This window comes from Phyllobates terribilis, unplaced genomic scaffold (assembly GCF_046119375.1).
Source record: "Phyllobates terribilis strain yellow unplaced genomic scaffold, ASM4611937v1 Scaffold_2__4_contigs__length_985480577, whole genome shotgun sequence".
NCBI classification, from domain to species: Eukaryota; Metazoa; Chordata; class Amphibia; order Anura; family Dendrobatidae; genus Phyllobates; species Phyllobates terribilis.
Genome location: NW_027362762.1, coordinates 428,023,025 through 428,042,701, shown reverse-complemented (window position 1 = coordinate 428,042,701; position 19,677 = coordinate 428,023,025). Strand labels below are relative to the sequence as shown.

At 39.9% G+C, this 19,677-nt stretch overlaps 1 protein-coding gene across 2 annotated transcripts in view; it reads right to left on the bottom strand.

The window, feature by feature from the left end:
- The window catches only part of CAMKK1 (calcium/calmodulin dependent protein kinase kinase 1), a 422,153-nt gene that overhangs the window by 11,503 nt on the left and 390,973 nt on the right, over positions 1–19,677 (bottom strand). The window contains exons 15-16 of one of the 2 annotated variants that reach the window (XM_073665198.1): positions 15,399–15,499; positions 958–999 (exon numbers count right to left, since the gene is read on the bottom strand). In XM_073665198.1, coding sequence (XP_073521299.1) covers positions 958–999; positions 15,399–15,499 — 143 coding nt within the window. The remainder of the gene's footprint in view (positions 1–957; positions 1,000–15,398; positions 15,500–19,677) is intronic. The other variant, XM_073665200.1, reaches the window with a different exon arrangement.

Here is a 19,677-nt window from a genome sequence, read left to right as displayed (position 1 = left end):
CTTTCACACTCCTTATCTATGAACTGCTACAAAATATTTACGGCCACAACTCTTTCTCCCCCCTCCCATACTCATAGTTCTGCTTTACATCAATTGTCTCATCTATTGCATTATTCATGTGCCCTGTTGTGTATAAATATGTGATTCTTCAGATTTTGTGTTTATTCTATGCCTGATGAAGAGGCCTGAGTGGTCTCGAAAGCTTGCAATTTGTTACAATCTGTTCAGTTAGCCATTAAAAGGTATCAACCACTGAGGATTCTCAAATCTTAATTTTTTTTTATGTCTTTACCAATATTTTTAAGTGTCTATTTGAGGAAAACCACAGCATTTGCTATCACTACACACAGACTTGAACATCTCAGACCAAGCAGGATAAGATAATTGTATAAAGCCTCATCATAAATATGGACATTTGGGTTGTTTCACATAATCCAGATAGCAGTGACAAAAAATGCAAACTGAGCAAAGCAAGACATAAGGCAGAGATAACATAGCTTTACAATACAAGATATGCTCAGCATTCCCTAGTTATCAGAGAGAAAGGAAACATGAGATGCCAGATTGAGTGACGATCTGTATGGAGAAAATTGAACTTATTAGCTCAAAATCACAGACAGAATGCAGGATGCTAGCAGCAGGTCAGCTGGGTACAAAGCCAGTGGAGTAGTGGTCTGCGGTTGTGTTAAATTGCACAATGCTGGTTAATATTAGGTAACACATACTGTCATTGCTCTTTCTGTTTGGTTTATAACACCCCATGAAATAAATTAGGACACAAAAGCAAAAACTTGTCAGCATTGGTAACATAGCCACATTTAGGGAGAATCAGCACTTTTTGGCAAGGACAGGGCAAGTAATAGATTGGTTAATTTGGATGTCAGGTATTTACTAAACGCACAGTGGTGAGGACACAACACGTCAGTGTAACTAAAGGGGGCATAACACAGAAATTACCTTAAGTAGGGATGCAATTTTAAAGATGACTTAAACTGGCACCTGTTCCAAGACAATATAATAATACGGCACAAAAAGAAAAGAAACAACAATAAAAATTTTTTCAAAATAAAATATGCAAAGCGTTTTAACGACAGCTTATGGAATGTGATATGCTATAAATACTTGGAAGTAAATTTAGGACTGCAAGGTATATTATTCACCGCACTCCGATTAGGGGAACATCTTATTGAAATATTCATTACATTGGATGAGGAATGAAACCAACAGCTCAACAAATTAAATAAAAGCAGAATACATGTGTGTGTGTGTGTGTAACACATGTATGTGTATTTATATATACATTACTATTCAAATGTTTTCGGCAGGTGTGAAAAAAATGCAGAAAAATAAAAATGTTTTAAAAAATAGAAGTATTAATAATTTATTTTTATCAATTAGCAAAATTAAAAGTGAATGAACAAAAGAGAAATCTAAATCAAATCAATATTTGGGTTGATCACCCTTTGCCTTCAAAACAGCATCAATTCTTCAAGGTACACTTACACAAAGTCAGGGCTTTTGTAGAATCATAGTTAGGTCTATAGGTAACCAATTCTAGCAAACAGTTAATAATGAATATTATTTTCATATGTAGGATGAAGCACAGTCCTTAACTGAAACAAAAACAACTGTGTAGGAGGCCACACGGTGAGGTAGAGCTAAACTCTGAGACATAGTTGAGGTTGTGGAAGGCAGTTTCATGTCACAGGTCATACAACATGGCAAAACTGAGCATAGCAACAAGATACAAGGTAGTTATACTGCATCAGCAAGTATTTTGCACCAGGAGAAAATATCACAGCAGAATAAGGTTTCAAGACATGCTTATCAAAATCTTTTGAATAAGCATTAATAAATGAGCAAAGTTGAGGACCGTAAACTCATTGGTCAGCCAAAACAAAACTTACTGCAGCAGATGAATGATACATCATGGTTACTTCCCTTCAAAATCGGAAGATGTCCATCAATGCCAACGACTCAGAACTGACAGAAATTAATGAAACCCAGCTACTTCCATCTACTTTTTTTGAGAAGTCTGGCCAGAAATGGTCTTCCTGGAAGAGTTGTGGTAAAAAACCCAAACCTTCGAAATGGAAACAAGGCCAAGCGACTCAGCGGTGAACAAAAACATAGGAACTGGGGTGCAGAAAAATGACGGTACATGCTGTCTTTTGTTCATTCACTTTGCATTTCATTGATAAAAATAAACTATTAACACTTCTATTTTTTTAAAGCATCCTTACACTGCAGCATTTTTCCTAAAACTTTTGCATAGTACTAATATATATATATATATATATATATATACACATATATATATATATATATATATATATACAGTACAGACCAAAAGTTTGGACACATCTTCTCATTTAAAACCTTTTCTGTATTTTCATGACTTTGAAAATTGTACATTCACACTGGAGGTATCAAAGCTATGAATTAACACATGTGGAATTATATATATATATAAGTGTGAAACAACTGGAAATATGTCTTACATTCTAGTTTCTTCAAAGTAGCCACCTTTTGCTTTGATTACTGCTTTGCACACTCTTGGCATTCTCTTGATGAGCTTCAAGAGGTAGTCACCGGAAATGGTTTTCTCTTCACAGGTGTGCCCTGTCAGGTTTAATAAGTGGGATTTCTTGCCTTATAAATGGGGTTGGGACCATCAGTTGTGTTGTGCAGAAGTCAGGTGGATACACAACTGATAGTCCTCCTGAATAGACTGTTAGAATTTGTATTCTGGCAAGAAAAAAGCAGCTAAGTAAAGAAAAACGAGTGGCCATCATTACTTTAAGAAATGAAGGTCAGTCAGTGTGAAAAATTGGGAAAACTTTGAAAGTGTCCCCAAGTGCAGTTGCAAAAACCATCAAGCGCTACAAAGAAACTGGCTCACATGAGGACCGCCCCAGGAAAGGAAGACCAAGAGTCACCTCTGCTTCTGAGGATAAGTTTATCCGAGTCACCAGCCTCAGAAATCGCAGGTTAACAGCAGCTCAGATTAGAGACCAGGTCAATGCCACACAGAGGTCTAGCAGCAGACACATCTCTACGACAACTGTTAAGAGGAGACTTTGTGCAGCAGGCCTTCATGGTAAAATAGCGGCTAGGAAACCACTGCTAAGGACAGGCAACAAGCAGAAGAGACTTGTTTGGGCTAAAGAACACAAGGAACGGACATTAGACCAGTGGAAATCTGTGCTTTGGTCTGATGAGTCCAAATTTGAGATCTTTGGTTCCAACCACCGTGTCTTTGTGCGATGCAGAAAAGGTGAACGGATGGACTCTACATGCCTGGTTCCCACCGTGAAGCATGGAGGAGGAGGTGTGATGGTGTGGGGGTACTTTGCTGGTGACACTGTTGGGGATTTATTCAAAATTGAAGGCATACTGAACCAGCATGGCTACCACAGCATCTTGCAGCGGCATGCTATTCCATCCAGTTTGCGTTTAGTTGGACCATCATTTATTTTTCAACAGGACAATGACCCCAAACACATCGCCAGGCTGTGTAAGGGCTATTTGACCAAGAGCGAGAGTGACGGGGTGCTACGCTAGATGACCTGGCATCCACAGTCACCAGACCTGAACCCAATCGAGATGGTTTGGGGTGAGCTGGACTGCAGAGTGAAGGCAAAAGGGCCAACAAGTGCTAAGCATCTCTGGGAACTCCTTCAAGATTGTTGGAAGACCATTTCCGGTGACTACCTCTTGAAGCTCATCAAGAGAATGCCAAGAGTGTGCAAAGCAGTCATCAAAGCAAAAGGTGGCTACTTTGAAGAGCCTAGAATATAAGACATATTTTCAGTTGTTTCACACTTTTTTGTTAAGTATATAATTCCACATGCGTTAATTCATAGTTTTGATGCCTTCAGTGTGAATGTACAATTTCCATAGTCAAGAAAATACAGAAAAATCTTTAAATGAGAAGGTGTGTCCAAATTTTTGGTCCATACTGTATATATATATATATATATATATATATATATATATATACATACACATACACAAACACACGCATATATATATCATTTACAGAAATTATTGTATTGTATATGTCATAACATTACAGCATTGGGTAAGTTTTAAGAGGCATACAGTGGTTTCTACACTTCTGAGCACTATAGATACTAAGATGGCAATCCAGCTTTGTTGCCATGGAAACGACCAGTCTTACAAAGCACCCCATCGATTATTATATATAAGGAAGTTCAGACATCACTCGAAAAATGTGTGATGCATCTATAAATTATAGTGCATTAAGCTATCTTCCAACAACTGGGCAAAAAGAGGAGGAATATAAGTAACATGTATATAGTTCTATTATGTAGTAATAGAAAGTGCACATAGAGTGCTCTGCAATAACAAGGTGCAAATATTCTACCTTTTGCTTCCATGCCATTTTGTGATATAAAACTTAGCTAAGCTGTCAATGTTAGAGATGAAGAGTGTAGAAAATCAAACAGATGGACACTATACAATGGCACTATGATTGAAGGCACGTAGAACATTCATCACAGCAGTCAGTAGATTTGTACATGTCATCTAAGAGAGTAACCTACTAGAGTGGATTTAGTATATGGCAGTGTAGGAAAATATAATGTCATGACAAAAAAGTAATGCATCCCTTTTTAACTGGGACTGTAAGGGATTCATCAATAGGGTCAACGTTTGCATAAATCTAGTAGCTGGTGAAAATTGCACAACGTACATCCCATTTATCAACCTGCTGAACATAGTAAAATACATTATGCACACAACTCACTAAACATGTAAGAAATACTTCTCTTCTTAAAGGGGACCTGTCACTTGCTCAAATAATTGAGTTGAAAACATTGTAAAAAAAAAAAAATCATGAGCTCCCCTAATTCTGCCACTCTCTTCAGTTTTGTGTTATGTCACTCCATTGCAGAGATATTAACATTTGTTGCTTTTGGAGGTTTCACATTTGTTGCTTTTAGAAGATAGTATGTGAAATCTCTGCTTGAAGTCCAACTGGGAGTTTCTTCAGTCATCTTTGGGCTCATCCCCTTTCACCCCTCGCTACCAGACACTGCCAATTATAACTCGGCAGTGTCTGAGACTGATAAGCTGCTAGATCAGCTGCCGAGTTGGGAGTGCTGAAAGCATACATCCCTACAGATGACTTTTTAGAAACGCCATGTTGGTCTGCAAGCAGAGATTTCACATACTGTGCTCCAAAAGCAACAAATATGAATAACTCTGCAATGGAGCAACACAGTGCAAAACGGAAATGAGCGTCAGAATTATTTCAGGGATTTTTACAAGGTATTTAACCCAATTTATTTTGAGCAGATGATAAGTTCTCTTTAAATGCCATGTAATTGCAATTGCTAGCTTAGAGGTACACAAATAATCTCTCCAGGTTTTTAATCTTTCTTGTGGGAAATTTCCATAATATCATCAAAATGGTGAACGAAAAAGTATTATACCATTTTAGCACAATTTCGGATTGACTTCTTGTGCATTTAAGTTAATAAATCTCCACTATATTCTCTGGAAAAAGTCTGTTCGAGTTAGATATCAAAAAGGTCCTGTGTAGCGTGGGTCCGGCTTATGCCACTAGATGTTATATACAAAGAATGTTATATACCAGGCCATTAATTTGGCCTAGCATATATTTACCAAGCCAAACATTTATTTCAGAACATTGATATGTATTAAGCATACACAACTTTGTTAAGATGGTCTCAGAGAGATAGCCAGTGGGCACAGAGATTTTTTGAAAGCTAAGTAGTGAACGACAGGGTCCAAGTCCGGGTGAAAAGGTAAAACAAAATTTATTCTGCCATACAAAAAGATCAAAACGTTGTTACCTATCAAAAAGTTTTTGATAAATGCCTTTTTGATAGACTTGGACGTTGTCTTTCAGTACTTACTGGATCATCTTCAAGTGGGTTCTTTGGAGCTCTCGATTTTGCATCCATTGATAGAGTGCTGTTGGTTGCTTTATTCATTCCCGCGACTTTTTGAAAGCTGTCTTTTAAATGTTGTATGGGCAAAGTGTGGCACATGAGTTTGCTGCTGCCACATGGTTATTAAGGTCTATACACACGCTGTTGCCTTACAAAAGTAAAGCACATAGATTATGGGTTAGAGCAAGAGCAGAGCTAGTGCATATTTTAGAACAGTAATTAGCATCAAAGACATTTATTATGAACTGGGCAACACCGCCGATATCACAAAAATTACTGGCAGGTTTCCCTGTGTCATTATTGATTAATCTGCCCAAATACCTTGAGTGCAGACATGATACTTCCTTAAAGGGAATCTATCAGCAGGATTTACCACTGTAGTCCACCACCAATACAGTAGCACCCTCCTATAAAGGCTTCCTAATAATCTTCAGCGCCACCCAGGATTCCATAACGGGACCAGAGAATATAAGAATTTGTTGTCCTCAGGTGTTATCACAGTCAATTTCAAACCATCAGTAGAAGGAAATTCTCACAAATTCATAGATTTGGAGAGTAGAGGCACACCAGCATAAGATTACTATATCTAATACTAAAAGTGGACTAAATGGGTTAAGACATATTAGAATTGGATTCTCAACCCTATCTTCTCACCTTTACTATGAATTGTACTGTAGATTCATCTTGCCGGTTGAATCATCCTTTGGCAAACTCAAGTGTCTCTCAAATTACAGGAATTGTCAGTGATTTGTTAATTCTTTGAAATCATACACTGGTTTTCTGTTGCTATCACTAGGGCAGAGGTCTCAAACACGCGGCCCCCGAGGCTGCTCTATGTGGCCCACAGGCACCACAGGGTCAGACCCCTTGACAATCCCGACCTGGTCCAGGAGGAGCCGCCGACAGCAGCGCAGCATTGCCGCGCACTGCGCGCAGAGGCAGTCTCCCAGCACAGCATTACCAATGCCAGCCGCCGGCCAATCAGAAGCCAGCAGCTGACATTTGCGTGCCGGCGCAGCGGAGTATAATGTCACTGCAATGCGCAGATATCAGCTGCTGGTCTCTGATTGGCCAGCAGCTGGCATTGGTAATGCTGTGCTGAGAGACTGTCTCTGCGCGCAATGCGCAGCAATGCAGCGCTGCAGTCGGCGGCTCCTCCTGGACCAGGTCGGGATCGTCAAGGGGTCTGACTCTGTAGTGCCTGCGTGCCACAGGTGCAGAAAGGACGCCGAGGGAAAGGAGGACAGGTGAGAATAATCTTTTTTTTTCTCTTTCATGTGTGTGAAGAACAGCACAATAAAGGATATATCCACAACATGGGGACCTGGATGGGGACACAGCCACAAAATAGGGATATAGCCACAGAATGGGGACATTGATGGGGACATAGCCACAGCATGGGGACATCGATGGGGACATAGCCACAGCATGTGGACATTGATGGGGGACATAGCCACAACATGGGGACATAGCCACAGCATGGGGACATTAATGGGGACACAGCCACAACATGGGGACATTGATGGGAACATTGCCACAGCATGGGGACATTGATGGGAACATTGATGGGGATATAGCCACAACATGGGGACCTGGATGGGAACATAGCCACAACATGGGGACCTGGATGGGGACATTGCCACAACATGGGGACCTGGATGGGGACATAGCCACAACATAGAGACCTGAATGGGAACATAGCCACAACATGAGGACCTGGATGGGGACATAGCCACAACATGGGGACCTGGATGGGGACATAGCCACAACATGGGGAACTGGATGGGGACATAGCCACAATATGGGGACCTGGCCACAATATGGGGACCTGGATGGGGACATAGCCACAATATGGGCACATAGCCACAAGATGAGGACCTGGATGGTGACATATCTACAATATGGGGTCATATCTACAATAAAGGGACCTGGATGGAGGCATATCTACAATATGGGGACATATCTACAATATGGGAACCTGGATGGGGACATACCTACAATATGGGGACCAGGATGGGGACATAGCCACAATATGGGGACCTGGATCGGGGACATTACTACAAGATGGGAACATTAATCCATGATGGGGATCAGGATGGGGCATTACTCTAAGATGGGGACCAGTATGGGCACATTACTACAAGATGGGGACCGGGATGAGCACATTACTGCAAGATGGGGAATAGGATGGGGAACATTACTACAAGATGAGGACCAGAATTGGGCACATTACTACAAGATGGCGAACAGGATGGGCACATTACTGCAAGATTAGGACCAGGATGGGGCACATTACTACAAGATGAGGACCAGGATGAGGCACATTACTACAAGATGAGGACCAGGATGGGCACATTACTACAAGATGGGGACCAGGATGGGGCCCATTACTATAAGATGGGGACCAGGATGGGCATATTACTGCAAGATTAGGACCAGGGTGGGGCACATTACTACAACATTAGGACCATGATGGGGCACATTACTACAAAATGAGGACCAGGGTGGGGAGCATTACTGCAAGATGAGGATCAGTATGGGACATTAGTACAAAATGAGGAGCAGAATGGGGAGCATTACTGCAAAATGTTTGCCAGAATTACTATATGGTGCTAATTGTAAGACAATATTACTGTATGTGGCCAATTGGGGGAAACAAAATTGTAAAAGTTAAAAAAAAATAATTAAAAATAAAGCATGAAAAATATTTTGGCACTAAAAATGCTGTTTTATATATAAACTAAAGTAAACACAAAAAAGTGCACGTTTATTATCGCAACATCCATTACGACCCAAGCTATAAAAAAATAAAATAAACACGGCAAAAATGTTCAAAAGGTGTATACAAAAAAAAATGGTATCACTAAAAATGTCACTTTGACCTGCAGAGAATGCGGTCCCCCAAATAAAAAATGTTTTCCATGTGCGGCCCATATACCCTGCCGAGTTTGAGACCCCAGCATTAAGGGATGCTGACTGTATATGCTGTGAGTGCCCAGCCAATGCACCCAGGTTCCAAATTGGACGTACGTTTGTTTTTGCTACCTATGATTTCTTGGATGCAAATTTATGAAACTTTTGGTACTGATTGAAGACCTGGCAATGATGCTACAATATTCGTACAAATGGTATTATATTTCTTAAGGGTATATTATATTCCATTTAATAGGCGAGCGTTTGGAAGTAGGTGCACCCCTGACTATGTTTACAGAAAATTAATTTGAGTTGGTAGATGCTCTGGATTTATGCACTGGACATCATTATTAACTCCGCACAGCTGTGAGCCCTGTCTTGACTCCTAAATTCTAATGAAAAATGAATTGACATTTAATGAGCAAACCGCCTACGCCGCTGGTGTTGGGAAATGAATATATTCTGCCGAGTCACTGACTGCAGTATATAACTGTGGACTAATTACTGCAGGTGGAAAGCACAGATTAATACAGAAAAAGAATGAGAGGAAAATGGAAGGTGCACAGGGTTTGTATGCAGTAAGGCAATGTTTCAGTGCTCATCAGTAAAAAAAATAAGAAAATGAAATTATTTCACCTTCAGAAACCAAAGGATCAAGTAAATACTGGCTGGCGGCTGCTGGAAGCAACAGATTGTGAAACATTTGGGTCGTGATGGTGTCACATTCCTACTGTGATAACAGATGGTAACTGAAGGTAGATATTAACATGGTTAAGCTTAATGTGGCTGGTCTCCAAATATTCCTTTAATGGTTCAACTTTTGCGAAATATTACATTTTAAGAATATATCTCACGTAAAAGGAGAATAATTGATGGACAAGCTGCGGTTTTTCTGAAGGTAAGAAATATTTAACGGTGAATTTCCACGTGGTGTATTTTTGCATTAGAAAAATCCGCTGTGACAATTCACAACATGTATTCCTACATACAGTACTGACCAAAAGTTTGGACACACCTTCTCATTTAAAGATTTTTCTTTATTTTCATGACTATGAAAATTGTACATTCACTCTGAAGGCATCAAAACTATGAATTAACACATGTGGAATTATATACTTAACAAAAAAGTGTGAAACAACTGAAAATATGTCTTATATTCTAGGTTCTTCAAAGTAGCCACCTTTTGCTTTGATGACTGCTTTGCACACTCTTGGAATTCTCTTGATGAGCTTCAAGAGGTAGTCACCGGAAATGGTCTTCCAACAATCTTGAAGGAGTTCCCAGAGATGCTTAGCACTTGTTGGCCCTTTTGCCTTCACTCTGCGGTCCAGCTCACCCCAAACCATCTCGATTGGGTTCAAGTCTGGTGACTGTGGAGGCCAGGTCATCTGGCGTAGCACCCCATCACTCTCCTTCTTGGTCAAATAGCCCTTACACAGCCTGGAGGTGTGTTTGGGGTTATTGTCCTGTTGAAAAATAAATGATGGTCCAACTAAACGCAAACCGGATGGAATAGCATGCTGCTGCTAGATGCTGTGGTAGCCTTGCTGGTTCAGTATGCCTTCAATTTTGAATAAATCCCCAACAGTGTCACCAGCAAAGCACCCCCACACCATCACACCTCCTCCTCCATGCTTCACGGTGGGAACCAGGCATGTAGAGTCCATCCGTTCACCTCTTCTGCGTCGCACAAAGACACGGTGGTTGGAACCAAAGATCTCAAATTTGGACTCATCAGACCAAAGCACAGATTTCCACTGGTCTAATGTCCATTCCTTGTGTTCTTTAGCCCAAACAAGTCTCTTCTGCTTGTTGCCAGTCCTTAGCAGTGGTTTCCTAGCAGCTATTTTACCATGAAGGCCTGCTGCACAAAGTCTCCTCTTAACAGTTGTTGTAGAGATGTGTCTGCAGCTAGAACTCTGTGTGGCATTGACCTGGTCTCTATTCTGAGCGGCTGTTAACCTGCGATTTCTGAGGCTGGTGACTCGGATAAACTTATCCTCAGAAGCAGAAGTGACTCTTGGTCTTCCTTTCCTGGGGCGGTCCTCATGTGAGCCAGTTTCTTTGTAGCGCTTGATGGTTTTTGCAACTGCACTTGGGGACACTTTCAAAGTTTGCCCAATTTTTCGGACTGACTGACCTTCATTTCTTAAAGTAATGATAGCCATTCGTTTTTCTTAACTTAGCTGCTTTTTTCTTGCCATAATACAAATTCTAACAGTCTATTCAGTAGGACTATCAGCTGTGTATCCACCTGACTTCTGCACAACACAACTGATGGTCCCAATCCCATTGATAAGGCAAGAAATCCCACTTATTAAACCTGACAGGGCACACCTGTGAAGTGAAAACCATTTCCGGTGACTACCTCTTGAAGCTCATCAAGAGAATGCCAAAAGTGTGCAAAGCAGTCATCAAAGCAAAAGGTGGCTACTTTGAAGAACCTAGAATATAAGACATATTTTCAGTTGTTTCACACTTTTTTGTTAAGTATATAATTCCACATGTGTTAATTCATAGTTTTGATGCCTTCAGTGTGAATGTACAATTTTCAAAGCCATGAAAATACAGAAAAATCTTTAAATGAGAAGGTGTGTCCAAACTTTTGGTCTGTACTGTAGGTGGAAAGTAAATCCGCAACATGCACATTGTTTCTATTTCCACGCAGATTTTTTTGTCAGCAGAAATACTTTCTGTAGAGCTTTCAAGTGTTTTGGAATTTCATCATAAAGTAAAAACAACAACACAAATCCAAGCCCAGTAATTCCACTTGAGTTTTTTTGATGCAGAATTACTTAATTTTGTGGAGTATTTTTTCATCACATGTAAATTCACCCTAAAAATTGTCCTTCCTTTTCTTACAAAATCAAATGGCCACTTGTGAGGACATTTCTGCACAGTGTGGACTCTCTTTAGACTACCTTCCTTACACTGATTAAGGCCATGTTCACACCTTGAGTATTTGGCCAGTATTGTACATCACTATTTGTAAATTTCACATAAGTAGTCCAAATATATAATGAAATAGTAGTACTCCCAATATCAATTATAAATACAGACTTTTACAAAGGTGTATAATAATCACCCAGTAAAAAGAAGGAGTAACAAAAGAAGTATTAAAATGAATATTTTATTTGAAACATGTTTAAAAATAACTAAAAAAGATAAAAGGGAAAGGTACCAATCAAGGGAAGACTCAATAGGAGCTTTTTAATCTTTGGGAGGGATATCAGATGAAAAATAATGCAAATTGGGCTAAATTGTACTTCATCAAAATTTCATAGTGGAGAATATCTCCACAACAGTACTATTTGTAAATACAATCAAGAGCATTCCAACATGATTTGATCAATCAATGAAAAACAAAGGAACACCAAAGTGGACCTATATATTCCACATAACGGGGTAAATCACAGACAACGGCATGTCAGGTGAGGGAAACAGCGGTGTTCTCGTGCCTTATGCACATAAACTAACACAGCCAATGAATATACATGGTTCCCCTCTAACTCCCAAAGAAGCTAATGCGAAACGTGCGCGTCGGGGCAGGAAGCAGGAGCGTTCACATCAGTATGGGATACTTTTGATGATCTAACTGTTAATTATTTATTATGTGTTGACATCAATGTTCGATACTCCACTTTTCATCGGAGGATTCACTTCGGTAATTGGCATGTCAGTTAGAGGGGAACCATGTATATTCATTGGTTGTGTTAGTTTATGTGCATAAGGCACGAGAACACCGCTGTTTCCCTCACCTGACATGCCGTTGTCTGTGATTTACCCCGTTATGTGGAATATATAGGTCCACTTTGGTGTTCCTTTGTTTTTCATTGATTGATCAAATCATGTTGGAATGCTCTTGATTGTATTTACAAATAGTACTGTTGTGGAGATATTCTCCACTATGAAATTTTGATGAAGTACAATTTAGCCCAATTTGCATTATTTTTCATCTGATATCCCTCCCAAAGATTAAAAGCTCCTATTGTGTCTTCCCTTGATTGGTACCTTTCCCTTTTATCTTTTTTAGTTATTTTTAAACATGCTTCAAATGAAATATTAATTTTAATACTTCTTTTGTTATTCCTTCTTTTTACTGGGTGATTATTATACACCTTTGTAAAAATCTGTATTTATCACTATTTGTAAGCCAAATCCAGGAGTAGGTGATAAATACAGAAGTGGTGACGTGTTTCTATTATACTTTTCCTATGATTGCTCCACTCCTGGTTTTGGCTTACAAATACTGAGGTAAAAAACTCACCAAATACTGAGCGTGTGAATGTGGCCTAACTGGTATAATACAGAAGGAAGACAGAGGAGATGAAAGATAAAAACTGCTGGTCTTCGGAAAAATACAGTTTTCACACTTCACACACCCAGGGTTGCCACCAGTAATTTCAGGGCCCCATACAGGCAAAAATTTCGAGCCCCCTTGACACTCCATCCAGGCTCCACCTCTACCCTTCCAACCTTCCACAGTCCCACCGTCCACTCTTGGAAAAACTCCACTTCTGCGCCACGTCCTCACCAATCACACATTAACAGTTCCCATCAAACCAGATCACATACATAGCCAGCAGCTTTTGTTTCCCGGACAGGACATATTGCCATCCATGTGCTGTCCATGATTAACATTGCAAAGTATAGGAGAAACTTTGCAATTTGCTTAATTTTTTTTTTTTATAAGAGAAAATCACTGATGAAACACTGATGGTAAAAACTGACACTAAACTCTTATGAAAATCAGACCATTTTTTGTGTATTGGAAAAATCACTAATGATTTCCTTTCTGTAAAAAACAAAAGTTAAATATTATAAGGCAGGTACTTTCAGTATAGCTTTTTAAATAATTTGAAATGTGTTTTAACTAAAAAAGAATATTGTATTTAGCCAAAGTATTAGTGTATGTGTAGATGGTGTTTTTTGGAGCAGCATCACAAAAAAAACACATCTGAAAAATTGCTCAAAAATTGCTTGAAAAACTCCTGTTTTTTAAAGACGTTTTGGAGCAGAAACTCTCCGAATCCTCCTCCAAATCTCAAATCTACTAAAAAACTTGGGAGTTTCTGCTTTGAAAACTCAACAAAAAGACTCCGTGTGCACATGGCCCCAGATGGAATCAACTCCAAACTAGGCACTGATCAATCAGAAGGCTGCCAAAAATGCTTCAGGAAAAATACTTTGGCAAAACACTTCAAAAACTCTTCAAAACTGCTTTAGGAAATGAAAAACTTCCAAAAGAAGGAGAGAAGCCTGAAATGGACTCTACTTGGAAACTCGTAGTTTTGGACAGCCTAAAAAAAACTCTGTGCGCATATACCATTAGGCTCATTCCCACAAACAAAAGTTCATTTTAGTCAATAGATCTTGGAATAATAATAAGTTCCACAATTGAATGTGTTTAAATAAAATGTTCCTGTTCTGAGATAATCTTATAAATATGCCCCTGTGTACTGTGCAATGACTGTGTCTAACCGACATTACAGCATGGGATCAAAAATGATTCTTTGAACTAAAACATTGTTTAAAAACAGACAGGGAAATGTTTAACCTCATAGAAAAAATCAGCTGCGATCCCGTGCTGTAATGTCTGTATGCTCTTTTGCTTCCCCCCCCTGCCCAGGAGATGTGGTATGATCAGACCATGTTCCAGCACGGTCAGACACAGCCATTACACAGTACACAGCAGGGGCACATTTGTAAGATTATCTCAGCACAGGAACATTTTTTTAAAACACATCCAATTGTGGAAGTTATTATTATTCCAAGATCTATTGATTAAAATGAACTTTTGTTTGTGGGAAAACCCCTTTAAAGTTGCCTAAATATAAAAACTGCATTGATATATGTTATTTTCTGATACTGCGGCAAAATGTAGAACTGGAGATTTGCAACATAATAGACTGACCCTACATGTGGAAACTCAACAAGACTTTGTATGGAAAAAGTGTCAATAACAGCTTTTAAAAAGGGGTCATCTCGATTCTTTAAAAACCATTTAAAATACTATATTAAAAACTGACAATAGTCATCACAGTCATTTTTCCAATTCCCTGCCCATCCCGTTTTTACTTCCCAGTCTCCAACCAGTCTCTGTAATTCCTGTTGCAGTGATGACGCTTCCATTGTGTTATTGCTGGAACCGGATATACAGAGAGCAGTGGGAAAGCGGGAAGTAATAGAAACCAGAGTGTACGGGGATTAGTTTTGTTTTATAACATTATAAGCAGTTTTAAAAAAAAAATGTTTTAATGGCTAAACAACCTATTTAATATTAGTTGACCAGCAAATACTGACCGTCATGATGGATTGTGGGAGTAGAATTAGGTAAGAAAGTACTTCTATAGTAGAATTGCAGAGACTCATGTTACTGGAGTAATAGCTACATACATAATAACCAAAATAATAATGAGTAATAATACATATTTAAATGTCCAATTAGTCAAACTAATAATCATATTTACCTTCCCATTGGATAACAATTAAATATGAGAACCGTCACATCTACAGCACATTTTCACCCCATTGTTCACTTACATTAAAAGGTTTCCTGGGGCAGACATGGACCTTTCTTCTCTCCTGGCGCATTCAAATGGGTTTCCAAATGAGCGCTTCCGCAGCATTGCTTTCACTAAAATCTTAATTAAGAAAAAAAAGTGCTATGTCAACCAAAAAATATATACATTAAGGAATGAGACACAAATAATACATATACCATCACACAGCTCTATAAACACAATGGTAAAAATGGCAAATATGTGACATGCCAATAACACTGGTTACTGAATTTGGTCTTAAATTATTTATTTTTTCACCAATATGCCCATATGAGAGCTTGTTTCTTTTATTAGAAAGAGTTGTATTTTTTAATGGTAGCACCTCTATTGTGTTATTGTGTTGAATTCTTTATTAATTTTTTTTATCACTAAGAGATTTGAATATGTTAAATTTTGATTGCTAACATAATGCAATACTTCTGTATTTTAGAGTAATATAACAGTGGTACACTACAAAATGTGGACATGTTGTGTACAATCTGAGTTGGTCCTTGCTGAGGGATATCTGTGGCATCCCATATAATTTTATTATGCTTGAACCAATACATTGATATTACTGTGCTTCCGATTCTTCCCAGTCCTTATGCCTAACTATAATGGGGTCCATTTGATTTCTATTAAGATGGCCGCTATTTTAGCTAGATAAGATTTACAACGCAACTAATACTTCTGGATCTGACAAGACAAGAAAGTCAGAGGCAAGAGTCAGGTATTTGAGTTTTAAATCTAGATATCATATTCAGATCTCACAGTCAAGTATCAGAATCAGTTGTGTAATGTGAGAAATTTGGCTTAAACTTTCAATAATTTGATGTTTGACTTTGACATCTAAAGAGGTCCTAAAATGGACATTGGAGATAAATATTCAAAAAGGTTCTCAGGACCCCAGTAATCAAATTGGTGGTCCTTGGCCATAAACCAGAGGCCTACAAACTTCCTTCTACCTATCTCAAGGTACTTTTCTGATTAGTAGGCCCAAAGCTACGTACACATGACGTTGTGCTGGACCTGCTAATCAGAAGAGGTGCCGGGATATTGGTAGGTAGAAGTAGATGATTCGCTCAAGTCAGTGGCCACTGGACTAGATTCCTGCGAAACTTTTTGATAATATCTAATGGACATTATACATGACTGTTATATGCACTTTTGGTAGTGGACATGAGGTCAGCAATGGTCTGTAGCTATTCAACCCCTTATGCTACAAGCTGTGATACACTGTGTGCACAACTGTCTACCACCTCTTGCAATGTTGTCTTTCCAGCGATGTTGGCGCCTTTGTTCATGTACGTGACACAAGTCATGTCACTCTCCAGGAACTGTGGTGCCAACATTGCTGAAGCACACTGCTGCATGAAGTGAGTATGCATAGTTTATATTTTATTTGTCTTGAATTGATTAAACTGGGGATGTGCTGTGGGATCTGACCTAGCCATTACTACCTATCTGTATAAATGAGCCTTGGGCATCCATGACCTTGTGGCTGGTTAACCAATGGTAACTTGCTTGCACCATTTTTTATTGGCACTATTCGATGAACTCTGGGTACACTCTTACAAGAACTGCCATTTTTGGAGATGCTATGATCTAGTCATCTAGCCATCACAATTTGGCCTTTGTCTAAATTACTCAGATCCTAATGCTTGCCCATTAATCTTGCTTCCAACATATAAACTTCAAGAACTGACTGTTCACTTGCTGATTAATATATCCCATAACTTAGCAGTTTCCATTGTCATAAAATAATCAATGTTAATTACTTCACCTGTTACAGTTTTTATGCATATGACTGATTGATGCATCTGGTAATGATCCAGAACTCCAACCTATATACCGTAACTCTTCATATCATTTTCTATCATAGTTTAAGTCACCCAGAATGTCACTGTATTACTGTAACTCAAAATTCAATACAAGTATTTTCTTTGACATAATCTCACATATCTTCTAATTTCTGAAAATGTCTGGTAGATTTGTTGTATTAAAGTAGAGCACATCTAACAGATCAGATAAAAATGATGTGTCAGCACAATGGAGGAAACAACAAATTAAATATAGGTCATCAATCCTATCTGCAGAAAAGAATTGGCTTAATTAAATTTGCATACTTAATAAAAGCCGATGCCGACTATAACCTGTGGGGAAACTCTTCAACATGATTAAAAGATATCACTTTTGTAAAGCTTGACTGCCTACTGCATTTTAAGATTACTCTTCAGATGGGAATAAAATAGACAAAATTGTACATATTCCCATGGAAACTAAACACTCTATTAACCATCTATGACAAGTGAACATCCTCATCCTTGGATTAGTACAGACTGGAAATTAGCAAATCTTTTGAAAATCAAATTAGCAAGCTTAGTCAAATTTTCCCCCAAAATTAGATTTGGCACAAATCTTAACACTGCATTGCCAGGAAAAAAAACATGTATAACACTCTGAGGTCTCCTATAACTGTATTGAGCCTCTTTTGAGCTTTCTTAGGGTGCTTTCACATTGGGTTTTGGCACCTGTTCGTTGGTCCTGTTGGGGCTTACATCCGAACCCACCGCCAAACGGGATTCAGGTGTATACGCCTACTGGAGACGGACACCCAGATGCAGTCTACATATGAGTGTCCGCCTCCAATAGGCGTACACATCCGTAAATGATGCATGACGCTCTGTCGGCACCAGAATAATCTATGGCCCCATCAGTGCATATACCCAAATCCCGTTTTAAGGGGGTTCAGACTTAAAGGGGTTTTCCCACGAACGAAAGTACATGTTAATCAATAGATCTTGGAATGATAACAACTTCCACAATTGGATGTGTGTAAATAAATGTTCCCCTGTGTAATGGCTGTGTTTGACCGTGTACGGAACATGGTCTGATCATACCACATCTCCTGGGCAGGAAAGGAAGCAAAAGAGTATATAGACATTACAGCATGGGATCGCATTTGAATCTTTTTGTGAGGTAAAGCATTTCCCTGTCTGCTTTTAAACAATGATTTACCTCAAAGAAAGAATCAGCTGCAATCACCTGCTGAAATGTCTGTATCCTCTTTTGCTTCCTCTCCTGCCCAGGAGATGTGGTATGATCAGACCATGTTCTGTACACGGTCAGACACAGCCATTACACAGTACACAGCAGGGGCACATATACAAGATTATCTCAGCACAGGGACATTTTATTTAAATACATTCAATTGTAGAAGTTATTATTATTCCAAGATGTATTGATTAAAATGAACTTTTGTTCGTGGGAAAACCCCTTTAAGGCCCGATGGGACCAAGGAAAGGGTGCCAGAACACAGTGTGAAAGCACACTAACACAAACACAAAATTAGGACAGAGGGTTGTATACTGCCTTCCTAGTCTGCAGAGCGTCAAGCAAAAAACATGCTGCTATTTAGGTGTTGCTACTGCAGTATATCATGATGAATAAATTCACAGTCAAACTGACTAAGCAGGTACAGCACCTCCCTATCACTTGATACTTTGTATTCTTATTCACAGACTCTCTGTAACGGGACTGGGAGGTGGAACCTCTGTGCAACTATACAAGGGGGCAGTCCATGTAAGGAAGCGGGTGGCTCCCAGGGAAGACGGGCAGGTAGTCACAGCAGGTGACCGGGGCAGTCTCTGGGTAAACGGGCAGGAGGTCACGGCAAGTGACCGGGGCAGTCTCTGGGTGAACGGGCAGGAGGTCACGGCAAGTGACCGGGGCAGTCTCTGGGTGAACGGGCAGGAGATCACAGCAAGTGACCGGGACAGTCTCTGGGTATAGGGTTGGTACGACCTGTGACGGCTGAGCCTCCAGGTAGGCTAGCAGGCGGATGGCAGGTGTGTGCTCCCAGGTGAGCAGGCGAGAGTCTCTGGATAAGCAGGTGGTCACAGCATGTGACGGTGGAGCCTCCAGGTAGGCTAACAGGCGGATGCAGATGAGTGCTCCCAGGTGAGCAGGCGAGAGTCTCTGGATAAGCAGGTGGTCACAGCATGTGACGGCGGAGCCTCCAGGTAGGCTAACTGGCAGGTAGCAGATGAGCGCTCCCAGGTGAGCAGGCAAGAGTCTCTGGACTGGCAGATGGTCACAGCACGTGACGGCGGAGCCTCCAGGTAGGCTAACAGACAGGTAGCAGGTGAGCGCTCCCAGGTGAGCGGGCAAGCTGGTCCATAGACAGACTGACAGGTGTCGGAAGGCAGACCGTCGGACCTCAGGCTAGCAAGCAGGAAAGCGGATGACAGGCAGGAATCAGGCAGCAAACTGGCAGGAAA